Here is a 22,936-nt window from a genome sequence, read left to right on the forward strand (position 1 = left end):
TCAAAATGACATCTAAGACGCCTGACGAAGAAGGAGCTAGAAAATTTAATTGTGAATAACAATTAAGTTGCAGAAGCAGAAGATAAATATGAATATAATAATGTCAGTGTAATCGAAGAAAGCGAAAGCGCTAATAGCTTGAAATATATTTATATATTTGTCCCGAGGTCACAGTGCAACGAGCTACTTGCTAATTTCAAAAAAAAAAAAGAAAGAAAATTTGGCTGAACCTTCAACAAAAAAACACTGCTGCAAAGTTATCAGCCAAATGAAATCCTTGTCCGGGTCCATTGCCACCCGGTGTGAATATTTCCATTTTGGTTTAGAAAAATCGTTACGGGCTCAAGTCGAATATAGAAATACATAGAAAGCGAAACATTATTGTTAGATATATTTTTAACACGTCAACTATTTATTTAAATTTTAACTTTGGTTTAATTACAGGAACAAGCAATGCAGTAAGTGGACCACGCACCAACACTGATTCGGTGACTGAAGTTTTAAATGAAGCTTTAAAGAGAATAGAAGAAAATCGATATCTATTGCAACTGACCTAAAAGCAAAGCGTTCTTTTGGGAAGAACTTATAAAACTGCTCAAACCGCAAAAACAAGCCTCAGGAGTTTTTCCTTTGAATACCCTTGAAGAGCTAGAAGCTGCTGAGAGTTTAATTTTAAGCAAAAACGAGCAGGAAGTTGTAAGTATTTTTTTTTTTAATACGCTCACATACTATATTTAGAGTTTTTTTTTTATAAATGATTTAATCTCATTGCAGATTACTTAGCTAAGGTGCAAGTTCGGTAAAAAGCCGATTTCTACATTTACCGGTACGATTTTTGGAGACAAATGCATTTTAAAAATTAACTGGGATGGCACCAAAAATAAGGTGGCGATTAATAGCTTCAAGCTGTTCAATGCTTTCTTTTTTGGTAGATACCAAAAATTTCTGTAATTCTTTTGATATAAATATATACTGTTTTAGAGATGGTTTGAATGACGAAAACTTGACATACGAGCCCAATGAAACAAATCTAAAACTTCATTTTAGAGGAAAAAGTAAATATTTGTTATCACGTTGTTTACATGAATTTTTTACTGTTGATACTTAATTTGTTTTATTTTACGAAAAAAAAATTAGTTAAATTTTTTATTAGTATTTATTTAAAGATAAATAAATGAATAACGAACGTGTTTTGACCTAATGGAAAATGCATTTAAAAAATTTTTTGAATGCTCAATTAAATTAATTTAAATTTATGAGTCAAAGGGTCTTTTATTTCATCATAAATATGATTATGAGGTCAGTCAACCAGACTTATAAAAAGAAAAAATTCAAACCCGACAGAATACCGAATAAACGGTATTTCACAGAAAATTAATTTTTCGCTAAAGAAAGGAAAACAATTTTACCTAGGGATCGGTTTTCTTCATTAGAAGATTTTATGCAGCTTGAGGAAATTCCAAACTCCATAGACGAATTTGAAATTCTTAAGGAAAATTAAATATATAATTAAGAAATAAAGGAGTCAGCTAAATTTGTAGGTACACATGGAAACAATTGGTAACAGATGAAGTTGTTCAGCAACTAACATGAGGTTTGTTCGTCGAGCAAAAAATTTGTACGAATTTGTACGAATTATCACGTTTTTTGCCCAAATCGCGTTCGTGCAGACCAAAAAATTATCCAACACTCAAAAATTGTGAGAGCAAAGTGACAGTTCTCTTGGAGAGAAGTTGCAAATTCTTGCTGGAAAAAATTTTGCCAGCAAGAATTTGCAAACACGAAAAACATGTGGTTGTGGCGCATGGTTGCATTTTTGTCTACAATAATTTGAATAAATTAGTTCGTTAAATTTAAAAATTTATAGACACGAGCGATTTTTTTATGAAAAAAGGAAGTAAATAATTGTTGATATAATTAATTTAGTTAATTCCAATGATTTGAACTTAATTCGGCTGAAAAAAATGGTATTCGCAATCGGAATGCAATTGCAACCAGAGTCGATTTAAGAAACCCGACAGCTAGTACTATGAAGAAATTGAAATGTATGTCAAAGAAAGTCAGAACAACAAGAAATATACATGTATATCCTGTTTTTGGCCATCTGAAAGAATTTTAAAAATTCTATAAAAATTTTTTATGTTTGAAATGCAACCGTGGACGCCAGCTGGCAGCGAAACTTGCAAATTCCTGCAAATTTGCGTTCGTGCAGAAATTTGCAAGTTTCTCAACATGAGAGAGAATTTGAGAGAATTTTTTCTTACTCTCTGATATTATGAGTGTTGGATAATTCTTGCTGGATTTTCGACGAACAAACCTATGATCAAAGGCAATACCCAACTGACGCCCCTATCCCTATGGTTAGACCCCATAGAGGCTGCACGCTTCCTGGGGCTACCGCTAGTAGAGCTTGACGACAACGATTGAGGGACTAACCGACCTGAGCGGGGTTGTTGTAGCCGCTACAACAACAAAAACATTTTTTGTTGTTTTAGTTTTTAACTTTTTGTTTCTAACAACAATGAAATGAATTTGTTCTTTTTTTTTATAAAAATTTAAAATTATGAAAATATAAGTATTGTATACAAACATATTTTATAATAGGATTCTGAGGCCAATATGAGTCCAGATTGTACTTATTTCTGTTAATTTTAAGAGTGTGAAAATTTTAAATTATGATTCATATATTAGTCCATAAAGAGTCATATTTGTTTTAAAGACTCATCAAAGCGGCATACTTCAGAGACTAATATGACTCCTAAATTTTACTCTTATTGGCATGCCCTACTAAGAAAGGAAATACACTCTTTTCTGACTATTTCTGGGCTCTTAATGGAGGTTAGACATCGTCTGATATTTCATATACCTTTTTGACTCTAAAAGTTGTCCGAATGTTTATAGGGATATACTCTTTTAAAACCAGTGTAAGAGTAGGACACACGGAAATGCTCTTTAATTACTCTTTGAAGAGGTATCCGGATGACGTTTATGGGAGTACTCCATTATTGCTCGTTTGGGAGGTTATTATGGTAGTACCTCCCTATTGCTCCCTTAGGAGGTTTGTGGGAAGATATTTCTCTCCCCGATTGCTCGTTTAGGAGGTAAAAAGGTTTGCTCGCCCTCCTAGGCCATACAATGTTTAAGGGAGTATACAAAGTTACATACACAGAAGCATAGGGAGCAATGTGGAGTATTCATATACTTCCAAGGGAGTACACATCGAGCAATTATACGATGCTCCCAAATTCTATAGGTTATGTACATATGTGCCTGTGCTTCAGCCAAACCTGATAATACTAATGGTGAGTAGCACTCCACTTAGCGCGCAGTAGCATTCAATTAACTTGCTGTGTGTGTGTGTGTGATGCATTGTGTTCACATTAAAAAAGGTGTAAATTCTGCATAGTTTTGTGTGTTTGCAGTGCTTCTAATATTAAATACGCACTAATTTATTTAATACCCTGTTGCATTGTTGCAGAAGAAAATACTGCATGCTGGACTTGAACTGCCTAACTGGCTTCCTAAATACATTTGTTCCTCGTATGCCGCTTGAAATACTGTAACACACCTGTCCTCCACGATTCCGTATTTGTATTTGCATTCACATTAACGTACAACATTTCTTGGAACGCGTACTATCACTAACCACATCACCCGTTATGCCGCTAAATTTGTTCACCGATGAAGCATTCGAGTAACCGGTAGACTGATCACCACCGCTCGTTAAGCTGCCGCCGCTCGTACCATTGAAATCTAGAAGACTAGGATGTAGACCCCCGCTTAGTGGTTGTTGATGCACTGCGCCACCAGCACCGCTTATTTCACCCGCCGACACAATTGAGTTGTTATTGTTGGATGAATTGCCTGTATGCAAATGATTGTTGATCGTATTGCTGGTGTTATTAGCGGCTCCTAGAACAGAACCATTTTCACTAATCAATACATTGTTTGTGCGCGAGAGAGAACGTTGCTTCTTCAAATTGGCCAATGTGGCTGCAGCATAAGAAGCCGATGCAGAGTTGAGGCTCTCCATGGAGAGTGTATGCGGTTGTATTAGTGTGGCTGTCATAGCCGTTGCTGGCATTTGCTGACCTTGTTGTAGTTGTTGATGATGATGATGGGTATTTGTGGTGTCTGTGTGTGGGAGTGTGAGTGCGTGTGGCGGGCAGTGCGTGCGTGCATACGTGAATGAATACGTGCAAATGCATGTAGGAAGGCATTTGTGATAGAGTACGATGTAAACATAAATGCGATGATTTTTATGATGGATAAAGGTCAAGCGGCGATCAGACACATTCGATGCGATACGACGAAATCATAGTCGTGGATACAAATAAATTTACGACATTGGTACAACAACAACAATGACATGCGGGACATATTCGATTAAGTGGCGAGAAATAAAAAGAAAGAAAAAACAAATGTAGAAAAATACATTAATGACTGCAAGCAACAAAAATATGATTTGTATGTATGGTGTAGAATTGGGATAATCAGTATATGTACGTTTGCAAATACTCTAGGAGGTGTTGTTAGCTTAGTTCTTTTTAGCTTATTTAACGAATGTATATTAGTTTGTATGATGATCTTCAGTTTTAATTGCCAGTTAATTTTCCACATAAAAAATCAACATATTCGCTAAACTATGAGCCAAATATAGTAAAACTGCGTTTTTAGTTTTTCTCTCTGACGCCAGGTTTTTTTCAAAGAAATTTGAAATTTCAATTTATTTTTTTTTTTTGTGCACAGGCACGTACCGTTGCAAATATCCTTTTAAATTTTTATCCTTGAATATCCCTGAAAATTTGGAATATCTTCATCCTCGGCCTTCTAACTTTGTTTGCATAGACAAAAAAAAAAATTTAAAAGAGCATTTTCAATATCTATTCGTCCTAGCAAACAAAAAACTTTAATTATTTTTAATTCTACAGAATTTTCTCTTTCATTTGGTACCCATATTTTGGTTTTAAATAACTTTTTTAAATAACCATATCTTTGAAATTTCGAAGTTCTTTAAAAAGAAAAACTAAAAACGCAGTTTTACTATATTTGGCCTATGGTTTCGTGAGTATATTAATTTCTACGTGTATTTTGAAATTTGTTGGTTTTTGTTGCTCTATGAAATTTATGAGATCGACCTATCTCAGCTGCCGATTCAAAAACGTTGAGATGGGATGTTTTTGAGCCAAACTCTGAGATACGGCGTTCCTCAACCAAATTTCGAAGTAGGGCTTTCTTGAAAAGTTGTCTGAGATAGGGCGCTTTGTAACTGGCTGCCGAGATAGGTAGATCTTCCACTCAGCCGTCGATATGTAGTATTCCCAAAATTAATTGCAATAATTACCGATCAAGTAAGATTGAATAAAAATCATATTATATCGAAACATTTGTAACCAACTTTTAACGATTAATTTACGATTCTTATAAAAATTATAACTGATACAGCCACTGCTTTGTTTGCAGTGGTTTCTCTATATGTCTCTTCTTAACAGAACTTTAAATGAAAATAGTTATTTGTTACATAAAGAAAATATTTAAAAGAAATATATCGTTAAAACTGTACAACTCCGAAAAGGTATGCAGTTTTGTTTCATGTTTTGTTACTGCAGTGTAAAAGTAATTTAACAGAATATATTTCAGGGTTAAGTCCTAATAAATTTTTCATGTACATATATTATAATGAAAAAGCGCTAATAAGAACATCTAAAAAATTAAACAATTGGCTAGACGTAAAACATAACAAATGTGAAAACATAAAAGCATGCTTTCAGGCGCTTGAACGATGGCACGATGAAAATAAAATACAATACAAGTTTGTTGGTCTGAGTTGATGCTTCCGACAGGGTGAGAATAAATAAAAGCGTGGCATTAATCATACTTTTCGTAGTAATTTAACACACTCAACAACATAACTGCAGTTATTTATTTATTTTTTTTTTTCAACGCATACTCTCTCCTACATCCCCTCCCCTCTGTTTCTTCACCTTCTTACCACTTCATCGTCTACTCACCCACTAGCACCGTCACTTGCACATTTATCTTGCCATTCGCCGCCTCTTTACTGGACTGTATGTGCACCGCATCTGGTCCGGCAGTCGATGTCGCCGCTGCTGCCATATTACGATCGCTTAAAATCATCGCTGTCGCCGATGTAGAACGATGATGATGTTCACCACCCACTTTATATGCATTCAGTTGCAATTCATCATTCTCTCGACCTTCTGGTGGTCGACGCGAATTATATGTATGTGTGGAAGCATCCATTACATCGATGGCGGACAGCGACTGTGGCAAATAGGAGTTGGCGGCAATGCCATTTGTCGCTGTCGCGCTCGCCGCAGCGGCCGTCGCCGATGATGCAGTGGCAAGACTAGCAGTATAGGCTGCAACTTTCTTATCGTTGTTGTTATTAGTACTAATTGTATTATTATTGTTATTATTGGCGTTGATATTATTATTAGTTGGCGCTTTCGTTAGCCAATTGTAGTCGTGTGCGGAGGCGGACGTTGTTGTGGCGGCTGTTGTATGGTCGTGGGCGCCATCTAATAGCGCCAACGTGGAATGATGATGATTGGTAGTGTTGTTGCTGACACCGTTTACATCGGCAAGTGCTGCACTATCAGGCGCAATGAACACTTCTTGCGCTTGCAGACGAAGGCGAGCCTCTTCAACGGCGTCCTTTTTGGTTGTTAGCGTTTTATCGCGCAACGAAGTGCGACGCACAGATTGGGCGCTATTGAAGGGGGAAAAGAAAAAAATGTCAAACAGAAAGGGAATAGAAAAGAAAGACGGTAATATGTTAAATGGTGAATTAAAACCGTTTTAAATAGTTAATTAAAAATGTTTGCTGTATATTGCGAGTAAGTACTCACCGTGTGTTGTTGCTTTGTGATCGGCGCACTCTTCGTCTTTGCGCCTCTGCTAGACGTTTGCTTTCCTGTTCCGTCTTCAGTTGTTCGATGCGTTCGCGGATTTCGGGATCCTCGCAAATGTCTGTGGGCGTAAGTGGGAATAAGAAAAATATTTCAGAGCACTTGCTTCAATTTTATAAAACGGAATTAGCATGTCGAACTCTTTTTTGACACAGTCTTATAAAATACTTGAATAATTCGGAAAAGTATAGGATACCTGAAGGCGTTTCATCGTCTTTATTTTTGGCATTCAGATCAGCACCGCATTGCGCAAGCATCTCGAGCACCTCCAACTGTTTAATGAACCAATTGAAATTTGTCAATTGAGCTTATGAAGTAAACAAATTAAATTTATGTAATTTTAAGAACTTTTTCAATTTATTCAATTTTATTTGAAAACTAAGTTTAATTAGATTTTTTTAATTTGTTTTCTTTTGTTTTGATATTTTATTATAGTTTTTACTTTTAGCTTTGTTTTATTTTTTTAGATTTAATTTAAATGTATTGTTGCTTTCTATTTTATTTTGTATTTAGTTTCTATTAATTTAATTTTGTTTCCGTCTGTTTTATTTTTTTAATTTTATCTTATTTATTTTTATTCAATTTTATTTGATCCCACTTCATCTTTATTTTGTTTCTTTTTATTATACCCGAGCGCACTTGTGCACAAGGGTATTATAACTTTGTCCACATAACGGTTGTTTGTAACATGCAAAACGAATCGAGATAGATATAGACAAATGTATACATAAATGATCAGAATGAAAAGAGAAATCGATTAAGCGGGGACTGTCTGTCTGTCCGTCCGTCCGTCCGTCCGTCTGTGCACACGATAACTGAAGTAAAAATTGATATATCTTAACGAAACTTGGTATGTGCATTTCTTTCGTGCGTAGGACGGATGGTAGTGAAAATGGGCAAAATCGGACAATAACCACGCCTACCTCCCATATAACGGTAATTTGGAGAAATACGAATTCTTCGATAAATCAACAAATATTAAAGCTAATTTACTCAAAATGTATGCTTGCAACAATTCTTTGCCAAGAAATACGTTTATGACAAAATTTTGGAAAATGGGCGTAGCACCGCCCACTTATATGTATCTCGGTAACCGTTCTACCAATTTGTGCCAAACTCGGTATGATTATTGTGCTTGCCACATAGAAGCAAAACGTTGAAAATTATTGGAATCAGATTCAAATTACGACCACTTTTCATATAACGGCAAATTTCAGAAATGCTTGAAACTTCAATATTTCGAAATTTAAGGACGCTAATTTACTCAAAACTGATACGCATCGGCTTACCATGTAGCGGTACCTGCGCCGGGTATTTAATGTTCGGCTCCGCCCGAACTTAGACTTTCTCTTTTGTTTTTTATTAACTTTTTATATTTTTTAACTCTTATTTATTATACCTTTCATGAGCATGAAATGGTATTATAACTTTGGTCCGATGTTTGTAAGTACCAGAACAAAAAGAGATAGACCCATTAAAATGTATACTTATTTGATCAGAACGTCGAGCTGAGTTGATTTATCCATGTCCGTCTGTCCGTCTGTCCGTCTGTCCGTCTGTCTGTCTGTTTGTATGCAATCTAGTCTCTCAGTTTTCGAGATATCCGGATCAAATTTGGTAAGTGGGTGTATTTTTATAATGTATTAATCATTTGTCGGAACCGGAAGAATCGGACCACTATAACATATAGCTCCCATACAACTGATTGTTCAGATATGAGATTTTTCGTTATAACTTCTCCATTTATGCAGCTAGGAACATGAAATTTTGCAGTACTTGCACCTATTATCAACAGAATACTTACAGTGGAAATTACAAAGATCGGGTCACTATAACCTATAGCTCCCATACAACTGATTGTTCAGATATGAGATTTTTCGTTATAACTTCTACATTTATGCAGCTACGAACATGAAATTTTGCAGCACTTGCACCTATTATCAACAGAATACTTACAGTGGAAATTAAAAAGATCGGGCCACTATAACCTATAGCTCCCATACAACTGATTGTTCAGATATGAGATTTTTCGTTATAACTTCTACATTTATGCAGCTACGAACATGAAATTTTGCAGCACTTGCACCCATTATTAACAGAATGCTTACAGTGAAAATTAAAAAGATCGGATAACTATAACCTATAGCTCCCATACAACTGATTGTTCAGATATGAGATTTTTCGTTATAATTCATGCATTTATGCAGCTAGGAACATGAAATATCGCACCATTTTCACTCATTATTAACAGAATACTTACAGTGAAAATAACAAGGATCGGGTGACTACAACATATATCTTCCATACATCTGATTGTTCAGATATGGGATTTTACTGTAAAACTCCTTTATTTGAACAGCTAAAACCGATAAATTTCGTAAGATATTTTATAAATAATAATACAAAGTCTACTGAGAAAATCGTCAAAATCTATGCTGTATAAGCTTTATCTCCTATACCACTGATTGTTCAGATACCAGTTTTTGCGATATATCTCCTTTATGTAGGAAACTAAACCCAATAAATTGTGTCGGTTTATATACCGATCACATAGCAGTGAAAATCACTTAGATTGGTGCTAATATAAGGTATATCTTCCATACCTCTGTTTGTTCAGATGCGATTTTTTATATAGGTATGTAACTCCTCTATCGATGTATGCAGATGTACTCAAAAGCAGTAATCTGTCAAAGTAAAATTTGCAGATGTTCATGAAAGGTATGAAGCCTTCGGCATAGCCGAAGACAGCGCTGCTCTTACTTGTTTTTTTATTGCTTTTGTTTTTGGTTTTTAATTTTCTATTTCTGTTGTTTTAGTATTTATAACCATTTTTTTGTGTTTTAATATTTTATGGGGTTTTGTTGTTTTATATTACTTTTATTTTATCTTCATTTTGTGTTTTTTTTTTACTTTATTTTTTATTGCTATTAAATTTTTTACGCTTTGTTTATTTTATTGTTTGTTTTATTATAATTTTTTATTATCTGTTATTTTATTTTTATTTGTATTTTTTTATTATTATTTAATTTCGATTTTATTTCACTTTTAACTTTATATATATATATATATTTTTTTATCTTACCGGATAACTTTGGACTACCTGAACAGGAAAGGTGGTACCTCAAGGGTGGTCCCATACAAGTTTGGGTTAGTTCCGATTTTTGGATCATGAAGAAATTAATTGTAATTGTTAATTTTTTAATAAATTTTTTGAATTAAATTTAATTTTATTTTTACTTAGCTTTCCTTTTATTTTTTATTTTATTTTGTGTTATTATTATTTATACCTATTATATATATATATATATGTATAATTATTTTTTAAATTTTTATTTAATACATATTTGTTTTTTTGTTATTATTTTTGTTATTTTTTTCTTGCTTAATTTTTAAATCATTCCGTTACTTTTTGTTTTTATTTTTTATTTCATTTTAATTTCATGTATTTCATTTTATTGTGTTTTATTTAACTCTTTTGTTTAGCTTTATTTTGATAATTTCTTTTCAAAAATATTTCTTACATGTCCCCAACACGCGGCCGCATGCACCGGTGACCACATATCCTTATCCACAGCATCCACATTGACATGCATCTCCAGCAGGAATTCCACCACGCGCACATAGCCATTCGCCGCAGCTATGTGCAGCTGTAAGTCAAAAATAACAAATAAGTTTTCTCCTCACATAAATCCCCTGGTCTTCCTCCTCTCAACTCACCGGCGTCGCACCCTGGCAATCGGGCTCCTCCAAATCGCCGCCTGTTCGCGCCACTTCCATCAAATCCTTCAGCATCTGACGCTCCGTCGACGAGCGCGTCTCATCGATCAGCTCTTGCGTAACGCCGCGCTTCGACATCTCAGCCTCAATGTAGTCCAATGTGCTCTCATCATCGCACAGATCATACGGCATATTGCCGTCCGTATTCACCGCCAGCAAATTCGCACCATGATCGATGAGTATACGCACCAACTCCAAGTGACCGCAGGTGGCGGCCGCATGCAACGGTGTCCACTTGTCACTATCCTGCGCATCCACATTCGCACCATACTCCAGCAGCAGCCGCAACATCTCCACATTATTATCGATGCAACATTGATGCAATGCCGTGAGGCCATCTTCATTCGCCGCATCCGGTGTAATGCCACGCTCCAGCAGTTCCGCCACTTCATGCATATCATTACGACTGGCCGCCTCGAGCAACACCACGCTGCTCTCGAAGGATATGTGCCGGCTGCCGCTGCTAGAGTTCGAACGAAAGTGGTGTGTGGTATGACTGCTGCCGAGCGCCGAGGTCGCATTACCCTTGGCGCGTTGCAATTTCAGCCACTCCTTTTCCTTTTGACGTGCGACCTTTAGCTGCTGCGCCCGACGACTGATGGGAGAAAGAAAAATATGTGCATAAATGTATGGTAAAACAATAAACAAAACAAAAGGTGAGGTCATGACAAATGTGAATGTAGGAAGGAGGTGGCTTTTGTGGTTGCACTTACAGTCGAGCCAGCTGTAGGCGTTCGTGTGTCGGTAGATTTTCCACCGTTTGCATCTCGGCGACGAGGTCGGCATGCTCCATTTTCAGCTGTGACTTGTGCGGCTCATCCGCCTTGCGGTTTACTAAAATGCCCTTGACCATGTTTGCAGACTAAATAATTGGGTGTTGCTGTGGTATATTTATTGGTTATCTTATTCAACGATGAACGTCCGCCTTTGAAATGTGCGCGACCGCTAACGCCTTGATATGTAAATTCAGTTTGTTTGCTGGTGTGTTTGCGCGTGTGACTGTGAATGTGCTGAGTAGATGTTAAAAAACAAATGCAAATTGCATCATTTCGCTTTCAGCGCTTAGTTAGACTTTAAGTTGCTGAGAGAGCTTTTGTTGATTTTTCTTTGTAGTTTTGCTCTGCTTAGAATTCGCTAGTAATTAAAACATTTATTTTTTTTATTTTTGTTGCTTTTGTTTTGTTGATTTTGTGTGTTTAAGTGGCAAGTTTTGCTGGTTTGACCGCTTGCTGGCCGCGTCTTCCCTCTGCCTGCCGTTCAGCTGCCCACTAAGAGACGACTGCTGACTCACATCCTACCGCCGGTGCGCATGCGCAATCGCCAACTTGTCTATCTACCCGTATTGTAATTGATTTATTAAATTTTTTTATATTCAGTCTTATTTAGTCATTTCGTTTCGCTTTTGTGCGCCAGGAGGATCATGTGATGATCTGCAATTAAAGCAAAAAGATTAATTAACCAAGCAGCTTATAAAAAGTGCAAAAAAACATAGCGTAGAGAAAACTTATGCGCATGTATGTAATAAATAAAACTAAAACTTAATAAAAAAAAATATAGATTATTTAAAATTCGCATACTAGATTACCATCAGAGCTATGATTTGATAGGTAAGACCGATTCGGATGGGATATATGATCCTAAATTTCAGAGATCTTACATGCACCTATTCTGCAAAAGCAATATAAATGAGGGATCGAGAACGCATTCTAGTTCGGGTAAAAAAGGTCTTGGGAACGTACTGCTACAGAACAAAACGATAACAAAAGTTTTGAGAACTTAACGTTAAGAATGCTTGTTGATGAATGACACTTTTCAACTTTCATGTCGTCTATCATTATGGTGAACTGTCCATTTATGGAACAAATTTTCATTTTCTGTGCAAGAAAAGTGCGTGTTTTAAGTCTTTCGTTAACTTAATTTGCATAATTATCTTTCTTTTTAGATTAATTTTAATATTCAAACATTTCAAACTGCAAGAACGCTATGAGACATTTTCGCGAATAGTTCAGAGAAGATTTTGCCCCGTTTTTTTCTTCGAGAGAAAGTTCCTTAGAGTATTTTTCCCGGTTTGTTCTTTGCCAGAGCGTTCCAGAGTCTTTTGATCCCATTTTGTTCTCTTGGAAATGTTCCCGAAAGTATTGTTCGCATTTTGTTCTCTTTGTGAACGTTCCACAGGGTTTTGTTTTTATATAATTCCCGTTCAGAACGTTCTCGACAGTTTTGTAATCACTTACGTTCTTATGAAAACACTCCCGGAAATTTTGTTTCTTATTTCGATTTCGGGTTTTAAGTGTGCTTGGGAACAAAACAATGAGAACGACATTTAGTTTCGATCATACATTTTGTTCTCGGTCCCTGATTTAGTTAGGTATCTCGATTTTTTTCTTTTACACGTAATAGCCCATTTCCACCAAAAGCTTAATTGCAGTTAAGAACTCAGGCAAGAATTTTAACATAGGGTGATCGGCAAGTTTTATTTCTTAATCTTTTTTTTTGCTTTCGTTTGCTTGTACTCGATATGTGCAATTACTCCCTACGAGTTGTAATCCGCTTTTCCAATAGGCATAAACTGTAGTTAAGGCTTGGTGGAAATTCAATATAAGGCCTTTAAAAAGTTTAGTAGGGCTTTAAGGATAGGAAGTGTATGTGCTCGCACTGCGCTATTAAGCATAGCCTTCGCTTCACGAAAGCGGCAGAGCTCATTTGACCAAATATCTGGTCTCTGCAGATAATCCTTCAGCCTGCAATTTCCGGTAAGAATACTTGTGACGATTCATAATTTCGCTTTTTGCAGATTAATTAAAAATTAAAATCTCTTTAAATACATATCGATGGCTGAGTGGAAAATCGACCTATTTCGGCAGCCAGTTCGAAAACGCCCTATCTCAGCAAAAATTTTCAACAACGCCCTATTTCAGAATTTGGTCGAAGAATGCCCTATTTTAGAATTTAGTTGCAAAACGCCCTAACTCAAAATTCATTTCAAAAATGCCCTATCTCAACTGCCCATTTAAAAACGCCCTATCTCAGCTCATTTTCAATGTATTTTCATTTGAGATAGGGTGGTTTTTTACCGAATTCTGAGATAGGGTGTTTTTCAATAAAATTCTGAAATAGGGCGTTCTTCATTCAAACTCTGAAGTAGAGAGTTCTTAAATAGTTTTCTGAGATAGGGCGTTTTCGAACTGGCTGCCAAGATAGGTCGATCTTCCACTCAGCCATCGATATCGTACCTTTGCAGCAAAAGTGACATAATCCAAAAAAAAAATCAAAAACTCGAGAAAAAAGGCTTTACATTTTACAGGGTACAAAATGAACACACATTTTCAAATGACCTATTGTTAATCGATACACCTATGCAATTTTTACACAACACTCGGGCAGCAAAGGTATGAGGTCCTGCATGTAAGGACTTTGCTTGGAGTAAACGTATTGAGCGCCATCAGTGCTGTTCTCCCATTAATCTACTTCACTTCCTCAGTTCTTCTTTCATTATAACGGGTGATTTTTTTGAGGTTAGGATTTTCATGCATTAGTATTTGACAGATCACGTGGGATTTCAGACATGGTGTCAAAGAGAAAGATGCTCAGTATGCTTTGACATTTCATCATGAATAGACTTACTAACGAGCAACGCTTGCAAATCATTGAATTTTATTACCAAAATCAGTTGGCAGAAAATCCGCTTTTTTATCGACAAATTTTGTTCAGCGATGAGGCTCATTTCTGGTTGAATGGCTTCGTAAATAAGCAAAATTGCCGCATTTGGAGTGAAGAGCAACCAGAAGCCGTTCAAGAACTGCCCATGCATCCCGAAAAATGCACTGTTTGGTGTGGTTTGTACGCTGGTGGAATCATTGGACCGTATTTTTTCAAAGATGCTGTTGGACGCAACGTTACGGTGAATGGCGATCGCTATCGTTCGATGCTAACAAACTTTTTGTTGCCAAAAATGGAAGAACTGAACTTGGTTGACATGTGGTTTCAACAAGATGGCGCTACATGCCACACAGCTCGCGATTCTATGGCCATTTTGAGGGAAAACTTCGGAGAACAATTCATCTCAAGAAATGGACCGGTAAGTTGGCCACCAAGATCATGCGATTTGACGCCTTTAGACTATTTTTTGTGGGGCTACGTCAAGTCTAAAGTCTACAGAAATAAGCCAGCAACTATTCCAGCTTTGGAAGACAACATTTCCGAAGAAATTCGGGCTATTCCGGCCGAAATGCTCGAAAAAAGTTGCCCAAAATTGGACTTTCCGAATGGACCACCTAAGACGCAGCCGCGGTCAACATTTAAATGAAATTATCTTCAAAAAGTAAATGTCATGGACCAATCTAACGTTTCAAATAAAGAACCGATGAGATTTTGCAAATTTTATGCGTTTTTTTTAAAAAAAAAGGTATCAAGCTCTTAAAAAATCACCCGTTATTTGGACCTATTGTTAGGTGCGGTTCAGGCCGTCGCTTTTCTGGCTATTGTATATCACATTTTCCTTCAATCACTTGTGAAAATGTTATCTATATATGTGACGTGGTCTACGAAAAGGGAGCTTACGTGCGAAAACTAGTTTTCTGTGAAAAAGCTGTTAAAAGTAAGCAACTCGTTTCGTCAGTTTCTCATTATCTCGTTAATTGTTCTCCGCGCCGGACGTCCAGTAAGTGTTGTTGTTGGTCCAGTAAGTGTTGTTGTTGGTCCAGTAAGTGTTGTTGTTGGCCGGAATATTATTATAGTTCATCGTGTAAGTTGCTAGTGTGGAACATTTAAAAAAGTAACACTGAAGAATTGACGTTTAGTGTGTCTGTTGATTATCGTCTTCGCATTTCGCATGAAATGAAACATGAGTGTTGATGAGGAGTTCAGTGCCGTATACGGACAATATTTCCATGAAAAGGATGATGAAAACGATGATGAAAACTATGAAGAGAGCGATGATGATGAAGACGAAGTATGTGTATCTCAGGCAGAAGATGATACCGAACAAACTTTTGTTAAGATGGGCCTGTATGTTGTTGATGTAAAGGAGGAGGAGCTGGTAACAAAATTTCTGTCAAAAGATTGTTGTAATAATGATAATAGCCCATAATACGTTTTTCTAGTGTATAATCATGTCTTTATAGCTTATAATTCAATGTATTTTGTTCATTACCAATAAATTATATTTTGTCGTATTTTTACTCTTCTTTCTCTACATTTTTAGTACACTTCTAAGCAAGTTAGGATTTTCTGCTTTTCACCACGTGAAAAAGCATCTCATCTTCCATCCGAATCAACCAAAAAATGAAAATTGATTTTTTGACACCTAAGCCCCCTTTCCGTAGACCAGGTCACATATATGTATATAAATATAATATCGCAAAACTATTGCAATTTTAATTTAAGTTTCCCAGATCCTTATGCCCGTTAAAGGGTTAATGTTCGCCGATGAACATCGAAAAGATCGTCCAATATCGGTTTGTACGCCGGAAATTTTGAGAAAATGGTCGCTTGTTTCTTCGTAATAACGGTTATGCACAGTAGCATTAGCGGTACGTATGTCATTTTTGGACGAATGGAGGAAAACCAGCGAAGAACGACACATGGGGCGGTATGCATAAAAAATAAGCAATTGATTTTACTTGAAATTTCATACCTTTCAATTAAATTTATTTGGAAAAATCGAGTATTTCATCAAGCAAATGCGAGTTCTCACAGTCCTCATCAAAGGACGCGATTTATGATCGAAACACCTTTATGTTCATTGTCCATAAGTGATACATGCTCACACATACATACATATATCCATTTTTAAAGCATTTTTAAGAAGTTGGCTATGCAAGGTTCTATAAGGCTCTTTAAAGACATTTGGGTAAAATATCCAACCCTCTTAAGTGCCTTGAAATGATGTGCGCAAAAAGTAAGAGGCACAATAAACTACACAATTTTGGCTCCTATCAAGGAATATTTATTTCTTTTATGTTTTTGCATTTAAATGATGTTACGTGTTACTTCTAAGTAATTGCATTAATTCATTCATTAAATTTTAATCACAAAAAAGTGATTTGAAGCATGAAATTGTGAACGAAAAACCAGTATCTAAGGATATGCAACAGGGTGGTCCACAAAAAAGTTTAAAATTTTAAGCGTACCCCCCTAAACGGGAAAAATAATACTCGTTTTTTTTTTGTTAAAAAAAACGATATTTAGAAAAAAACACATTGAAAATCATTATTTTTCGATAGAAAAACTCTGTTTCCCTTCAGGAGACTTCCAATAAAAACGATTTTTATGGCTACCCCAATTTCTTCTTTTTTTTTGTTTTTTAATGGACCTATAAAAAATTGTTAGTATCAAAAAATGGTTTAATAAACAATTGGGTATTGTTATTGGAAAGCACCTAAAGAGAAATAGAGTTTTCCGAAAAAAAATTAATTTTCAAGAACTCCATTACATTTCTACGAAACCGTGTTTTTCCCCATATAATTACATGGTACATTTCGTGCGCTTTGAGGCAGTTCTAAATATTATTAAAAAAACACGGTATTTTTTCCATTTAGAAACATCCTAGGGGTGAGAGCATAAAATTAAAAAAATTCGTTTGGACCATCCTAATATGCAAGCATGTTTTGTAATATATAGTATGATATAAGCACAAACGCATACTATATACATACATTCACTCACATTATTTTATATGACAGCTTTAAATATGCTCTAGTAAGCCAATTAATTTCGTCCTTTTTGGCGAATACTGTGCATTAGATCAACATGTCAAACGACGATAAATAAATATATGTATGTATATGTACATATACTATGTATGTATGTACGTACATTAGACCGTACGACCTTACAATCAAAAACAGAAAGTGCGACGTACTTACGTTGGCCAGATTTCTGCGGCCAAAAATCGGGACTTTTCTAAAGCATCGAATCTAAACATACAATTATGTTTTTAGCATAAAAAGACAAAACATCTTTTAATACAGTTTTATTTAAAACAAAACAAAGAGAAAAAAATTAAAAATTATCGCAAAAAAGGTATACACACAATATATACGGTGGCGAGAACGTAAATAGGGAAAGGTTTATTATTTTTTATATGCAAATATAACTTACTATCTAAAAAAAAAAACATGTAAGTCAAAATTTAAAACTTTGTACAACATTTATAAGAATTCGACGAATTTTAACAAATGTTGATCAAAATTTTAATCAGATTTTCTCTTTTGTAGCCCATTAAAATTTAGTACAATAAAGGGCAAGTTTGAAGCAGTACCCTTGATTTTGGCAACACCTTCCACAAAAAATTTACCAAAAATCAACGGTACTCATAATGTTTCTAAGAAATCTAAGTAAAAAGCTCAAAATATTTATGACTCTCTGTCGAATTTTACTCGTTTTTGTACAAATTTTGAAATTTTGACTTACACGATCGAGCTATACTATCGTAAAAAATTATAAAAATTAATACTAAACATTAAATAATCGAGAGGAATAGCCAAAGAATGCAAAAATGTCTCTTCTTTATTTATATTTTCGCCATTGCTGGCTATGTTTATGGCTCCCTCATATTCTATTTCCTTTGTGAGAACGAAAGTGCTGCCACGTTTGTACGAAAAATTGTTTTTGGGCCAAGAGCACAGGGAGACTCTTATTAAATTAATAAATAAAATACTGAAAATCGGGACTTACTTGGTACAAATGTGAAAAATCGGGACACTTATACCTACGACTTTTAAAAAATATTCAGCGGGATAATTTTCTCAAAATCGGTACTGTCCCGCCAAAATCGGTACGAATGGTCCCCGTAGCCATACTCCCCTGAATCTAAAGTATCTTTGTAAGGTAATTGCGAAAAAACTCGGCAATATTTTTATTTTTTTTATTAAAATTAAGTAGCTCTGCTGGAATAATCAAAATACTTCCTTGGTAAAATTCTAATGATTTTTTTATTGCTTTTATTTATTGACATTAGGGTGTTTCTTTTTTTATCGGAAGCAGACACAAAACAACGCATGCAGAAAACAATTCCCAGACCGTCCATTGTACTGTTTTTATGTCCCCTATTAACTGTTTTAAAACTGCATGATATGTAGTTGTGATGTACGCTTATCACAGTCAGGTGTTTGTGTCACGTGAAGTGAGCAGCCAACAGTCCAACAAGTTGTGTGCAATTCCCTCTGCTCAATGAGAGCAAAAAGCTAGATATTCCTTCGATGCCGCCTCCCAGTCATTGCTGATCGAAGTATTTACCCAGTCTCTGATGGTGGCTTCCATGGCCGAATGTGGGAGTTCTATAACTGGTTGCGGACCGTAGAATGCCTGGTCTGAGCCAACTGTGGCTCAAATGGTCAGATGTCTCATTACCAAGTACTGCCGAGTGATCCGGCACGCAGAGTAAAGCAAGCTCGTTATGTTTATCAACATGATTTAGTCAAGACTTGCATTGCCGAACTAGTTTGGAAGTAGGTAGAGAGCTGGCAAATGCCTTCCCCGCCACCTATTTTCCACCACGTAGTCCATGGCCTTGATGGTTGTAAATACGTCAGCCAAGAAGACCAAAGCACATTCCCCAAGAAAAAGGTAAAGTTTATCCCCATTATCCTGACCCAGAGTCAGTTTTGGAGCCATCAGTGAAGATTCGACAATGCGTATGTCTGGGCTCAGTGCTGGAATCCTCTGGGAATTCAACATTATAGACTCTCTTTAACCAAGATAAAGGCGGCGTACTATCGTGTGGCATTGAAAGACAGTCACCCCACTCAGTGTTATACCAACATCCATTTATTTTTAGTCTGCAGGCTTTCCTTTAAGGCTGTCCCACGTTTGAAGAAATAAAGTGACGGTAAGTGCAGCAATGCGTCAACAGCAGCGCCAGGTATTGTAGAGAAAGCAGCCATACAGCACACGGCAATCGTTCTTTGAAGTTTAGCAAGCTGATTATGGATCTGATCACAGAAGTATAAATCCAGAGGATTCGTTTTGGTGACAGACCTGTTTGCATTGCCGAAATGCCGTCAATGATTTGGAGGTCTTGTGCTCCACGTTAGATTTCCACGATTGTTTTGCATCCAGAATTACTTCTAGATACTTTAGTTCGGGAGAAGTCTGAATTGTGGCTCCTTTAAGTGTGAGGGGGACCTCCGACCTTCTCCATCTAGTGATGAGCACAACACTAGTTTTAGTTGGGGTAGAAGTGAGTACATTTCCATTACACCAAGTGTCAATCGGATTAAGTATTGTCGGCGCTTTCCTGCAAACAGACGGCATAGATCTCCACGAGACAAAAACATCGATATATCATATTTTAAGATCCGACTGCCGAAGATATAACGAAAAAAGGCGATCCCTACGTTCGGGAAAAAATTGTGGTGGTGGTAGGAAATTAGATCTGGTGGGTAAGTACTAGAACCGGGTAATTGAGGTCAATTAAGTTTGCAACAAAAAAAAGCTAACTTCATCATACATTAAGATCCGACAGTAAATGCCGAAGATATGAAGAAAATAAAAAGGCGCCCCTACGTTCGGTCTTGGAAAAATACTTTCAAGACTCAGAGGGGTATGGTACGGTCTAATGTACGTGTATACATCTACATATACTAACGACCATGCATACATACATACATTTTAATTAATTTCCAATTAAATTTTGACATTGCTTGCGAATAACGCTCGGTCTACACTGCTGCAATTATTGCAGCATTAAATTGGCTTACGGTGATGGAGGCAAGTCACGCATACAGCCAACTTTGAAGCATTAATTTTTCGATATCAGAATGAAAGTACCAGCGACAAGGACACACAGACGAACACACATACATACGTACGCGCAGGCTGCGTGGGTAACGAGCAGAGAAGTTGACAAAGCAGTTGCAAAATTTTCTAGAATAAAGAGAATCAAAAAAAGAAAGCAGAAGAAAATCCACTAAAATTTGTCAGCTAATGGATTTCATAAAGGAAGAGAAAAATTTATGGCGAAAATCGAAAAATTACATTATGTGCTTGGTTCAATTGGTTGAAAGTTGAAAGCGTACACTAAAAATAAAAAAAGGCATTAGTGCGTACTGTTGTTTTGGAGCTGGCGTGGTGGCAAATCAACGTTGAGTGCAAATAAATTCCAAATGCATTTCCGCTTGACATATTTTCCCATTCAGAGTTATTAAGTGAAAGGGTGGCGAGTTCAACTAACTTAAAATGCAGTAGAAATAATTCATAAGTTGCAGCTGAAATCGTAGTTCGAGTCATGTTGCATGTACGTAAAATACAAATTTGCCAGCAGGAAAATGGCAATTAAATTAGTAAGGAGTTGCAGCATAAACAACGACTAAAAATCAAGGTAAAAAAACAGAAATGCATAAAACATCAACAAAAGCACATACTGGCAAATACATACATATGTATTAAAACACATATGAACGCCTTAATTGCGTTTGCTTGTGTGCACAAAGAGGCAGGAAGTAATGGGCAACGAAGCACAGTGTTTACATACACCTAAAGTGAACGCTTGCAGCCATACGTCTGTATGTATGTATGTATGTTTGCATGTTGTGCCATAGCACATAAAAGCGTTGATTTAAAAAAAAACCGAACGACCTTGCAACAATGTGCTCGTAAATAGTACGCTTACTACCAACACAAAAAAAAATGTCCAGGAAAATGCTATAAGGAAGAACAAAATTAAAATGTTTGCCTCCAATGATGATGCTGATGGTGCCTGTGGATCGTGTATTCCCAGTAGAAAACTCTATCAACGAACAAATTGGCACAATTCGCATCCAACCTAAGAAGGACGACGAGCGCAGAGCTTCAGATGCTGGTAGACATTCTATCAGAAAATAAAATAGCAATCAAATGTCTGCAAGACCGCAGCTGGCGTCTGTGGAGACGAAGATGGAAATCTGAAAACAGATCAATTGTATAGGGATGATGTTCAGGTTCCTGCACTCTGGCCAAGACGAGGTCAAAATAATAATAAGGCGGTTTAAGAACAACAAAGCTCCCGGAGCCGACGCTGTAACGTCTAGGCTGTTCGAAACCGGCGGCGAAGTGCTGGTCAGACACATGAATACATGCCCGAAGTTTGGAATTTCAATGTAATTTGTGCATCCCGCAAGGGCATTTTGCAGAAGTGGAATGATGGGCCTGACAACGGCGGGGTTCATAGTCAACGGCCGCCAGTCCGGGAGCTGATCGGAAGCTCAACTGGTAGTAGTTTCGGCTACGAGGTCTGGTACCACTGGGAAGAGGAGCCCCGGAGTTTACTCTGGCTGGTTCTTGAGTACGAGCCCCTCTGGGAGTATCGTGGTGGTTGATGTGGAGTTGCATTGCATGACCCAAAGTAGGGCAGAGGTTTAGATAGGCCTCGAAACCTACCAAGGTGGTTAGTGTGTCTATTCCGCATTGCCGACTGTTGTTGATAATGCTAGCGTTTCGGGGTGCTGATCAACGCATCGATTTCATCCGCTGTGCTTTTGAGTACCATGGGTCTAGGCCGTCGTCGATAGGTACCCACGTTAAACACCTACATACATTGTACTTTATCCAATTCACAATAAGGGACAAACCACCGATTGCGCCAATTAGCTCAGCCCTAGTAAGTCCACCATTGACCAGCAGCATTTATTGTCTCTGTTTTGTGAGCGAAAATTGCAAATTATTTGCCTGATTGTTTAATAAAAACCGTTTCCCAATCATATATGGCCTCGCCCTGGCATTGTCCACAGCAGTGCTTTTCTGTATCTATTTATTATTATTATTATGGGCCATATGCACCGCGACCTATAAAGTGGTCTATTGTGCGTGACCATCCGCCCTATACTCGTATAAAAAGGCTATTGATGTAGCAAGTGATTTTTGTTCCAAATTTCAAATGCATTAACTGTAACAAGCCCCGAACTTAACTTAACTTAAAAATTTAGAATCTTAATAACAAATTTTCATCAAAACCGCAAGCTATGTATCTTGAAAATTTTTGTAAATTTTTGGATTTTTTTTGCCACGCTAATAAATTTAACATTGAATATAGAAGAAGCTTTACGTTACAGAAATCTGAGTTATAAAATCTATTTCAATTGTATTAAGTAATACTATCTCTAGTAGATAAATATTAATTTGAGGTGTACATAGTGACCTAAGGGTATATTGTGTTCTCTTCTATTCACAACTAGACTCGACTAGAAGGTGTGGAGGTATATCTGTGTCCGAGTCACAGAATCGGCAGAGATCGTTCGGGCAGATGCCTA

The 22,936-nt window shown here is 36.6% G+C and overlaps 1 protein-coding gene across 2 annotated transcripts in view; it reads right to left on the minus strand.

Annotated features, from left to right (window-relative positions):
* Positions 1-2,539: 2,539 nt before the first annotated feature.
* The window catches only part of LOC118738841 (protein phosphatase 1 regulatory subunit 16A-like), a 52,125-nt gene continuing 31,728 nt past the window's right edge, over positions 2,540-22,936 (minus strand). The window contains exons 2-8 of one of the 2 annotated variants that reach the window (XM_036469850.1): positions 11,423-12,139; positions 10,650-11,304; positions 10,454-10,579; positions 7,129-7,204; positions 6,873-6,993; positions 6,012-6,733; positions 2,540-3,912 (exon numbers count right to left, since the gene is read on the minus strand). In XM_036469850.1, coding sequence (XP_036325743.1) covers positions 3,602-3,912; positions 6,012-6,733; positions 6,873-6,993; positions 7,129-7,204; positions 10,454-10,579; positions 10,650-11,304; positions 11,423-11,562 — 2,151 coding nt within the window. In that variant the 5' untranslated portion in view covers positions 11,563-12,139 and the 3' untranslated portion in view covers positions 2,540-3,601. Of the gene's footprint in view, positions 4,135-6,011; positions 6,734-6,872; positions 6,994-7,128; positions 7,205-10,453; positions 10,580-10,649; positions 11,305-11,422; positions 12,140-22,936 lie in introns of both variants that reach the window. The other variant, XM_036469849.1, reaches the window with a different exon arrangement.

Source organism: Rhagoletis pomonella, unplaced genomic scaffold (genome assembly GCF_013731165.1).
Source record: "Rhagoletis pomonella isolate Grant_MI unplaced genomic scaffold, Rhpom_1.0 Rhpom_scaffold_00005, whole genome shotgun sequence".
Taxonomy (NCBI): Eukaryota; Metazoa; Arthropoda; class Insecta; order Diptera; family Tephritidae; genus Rhagoletis; species Rhagoletis pomonella.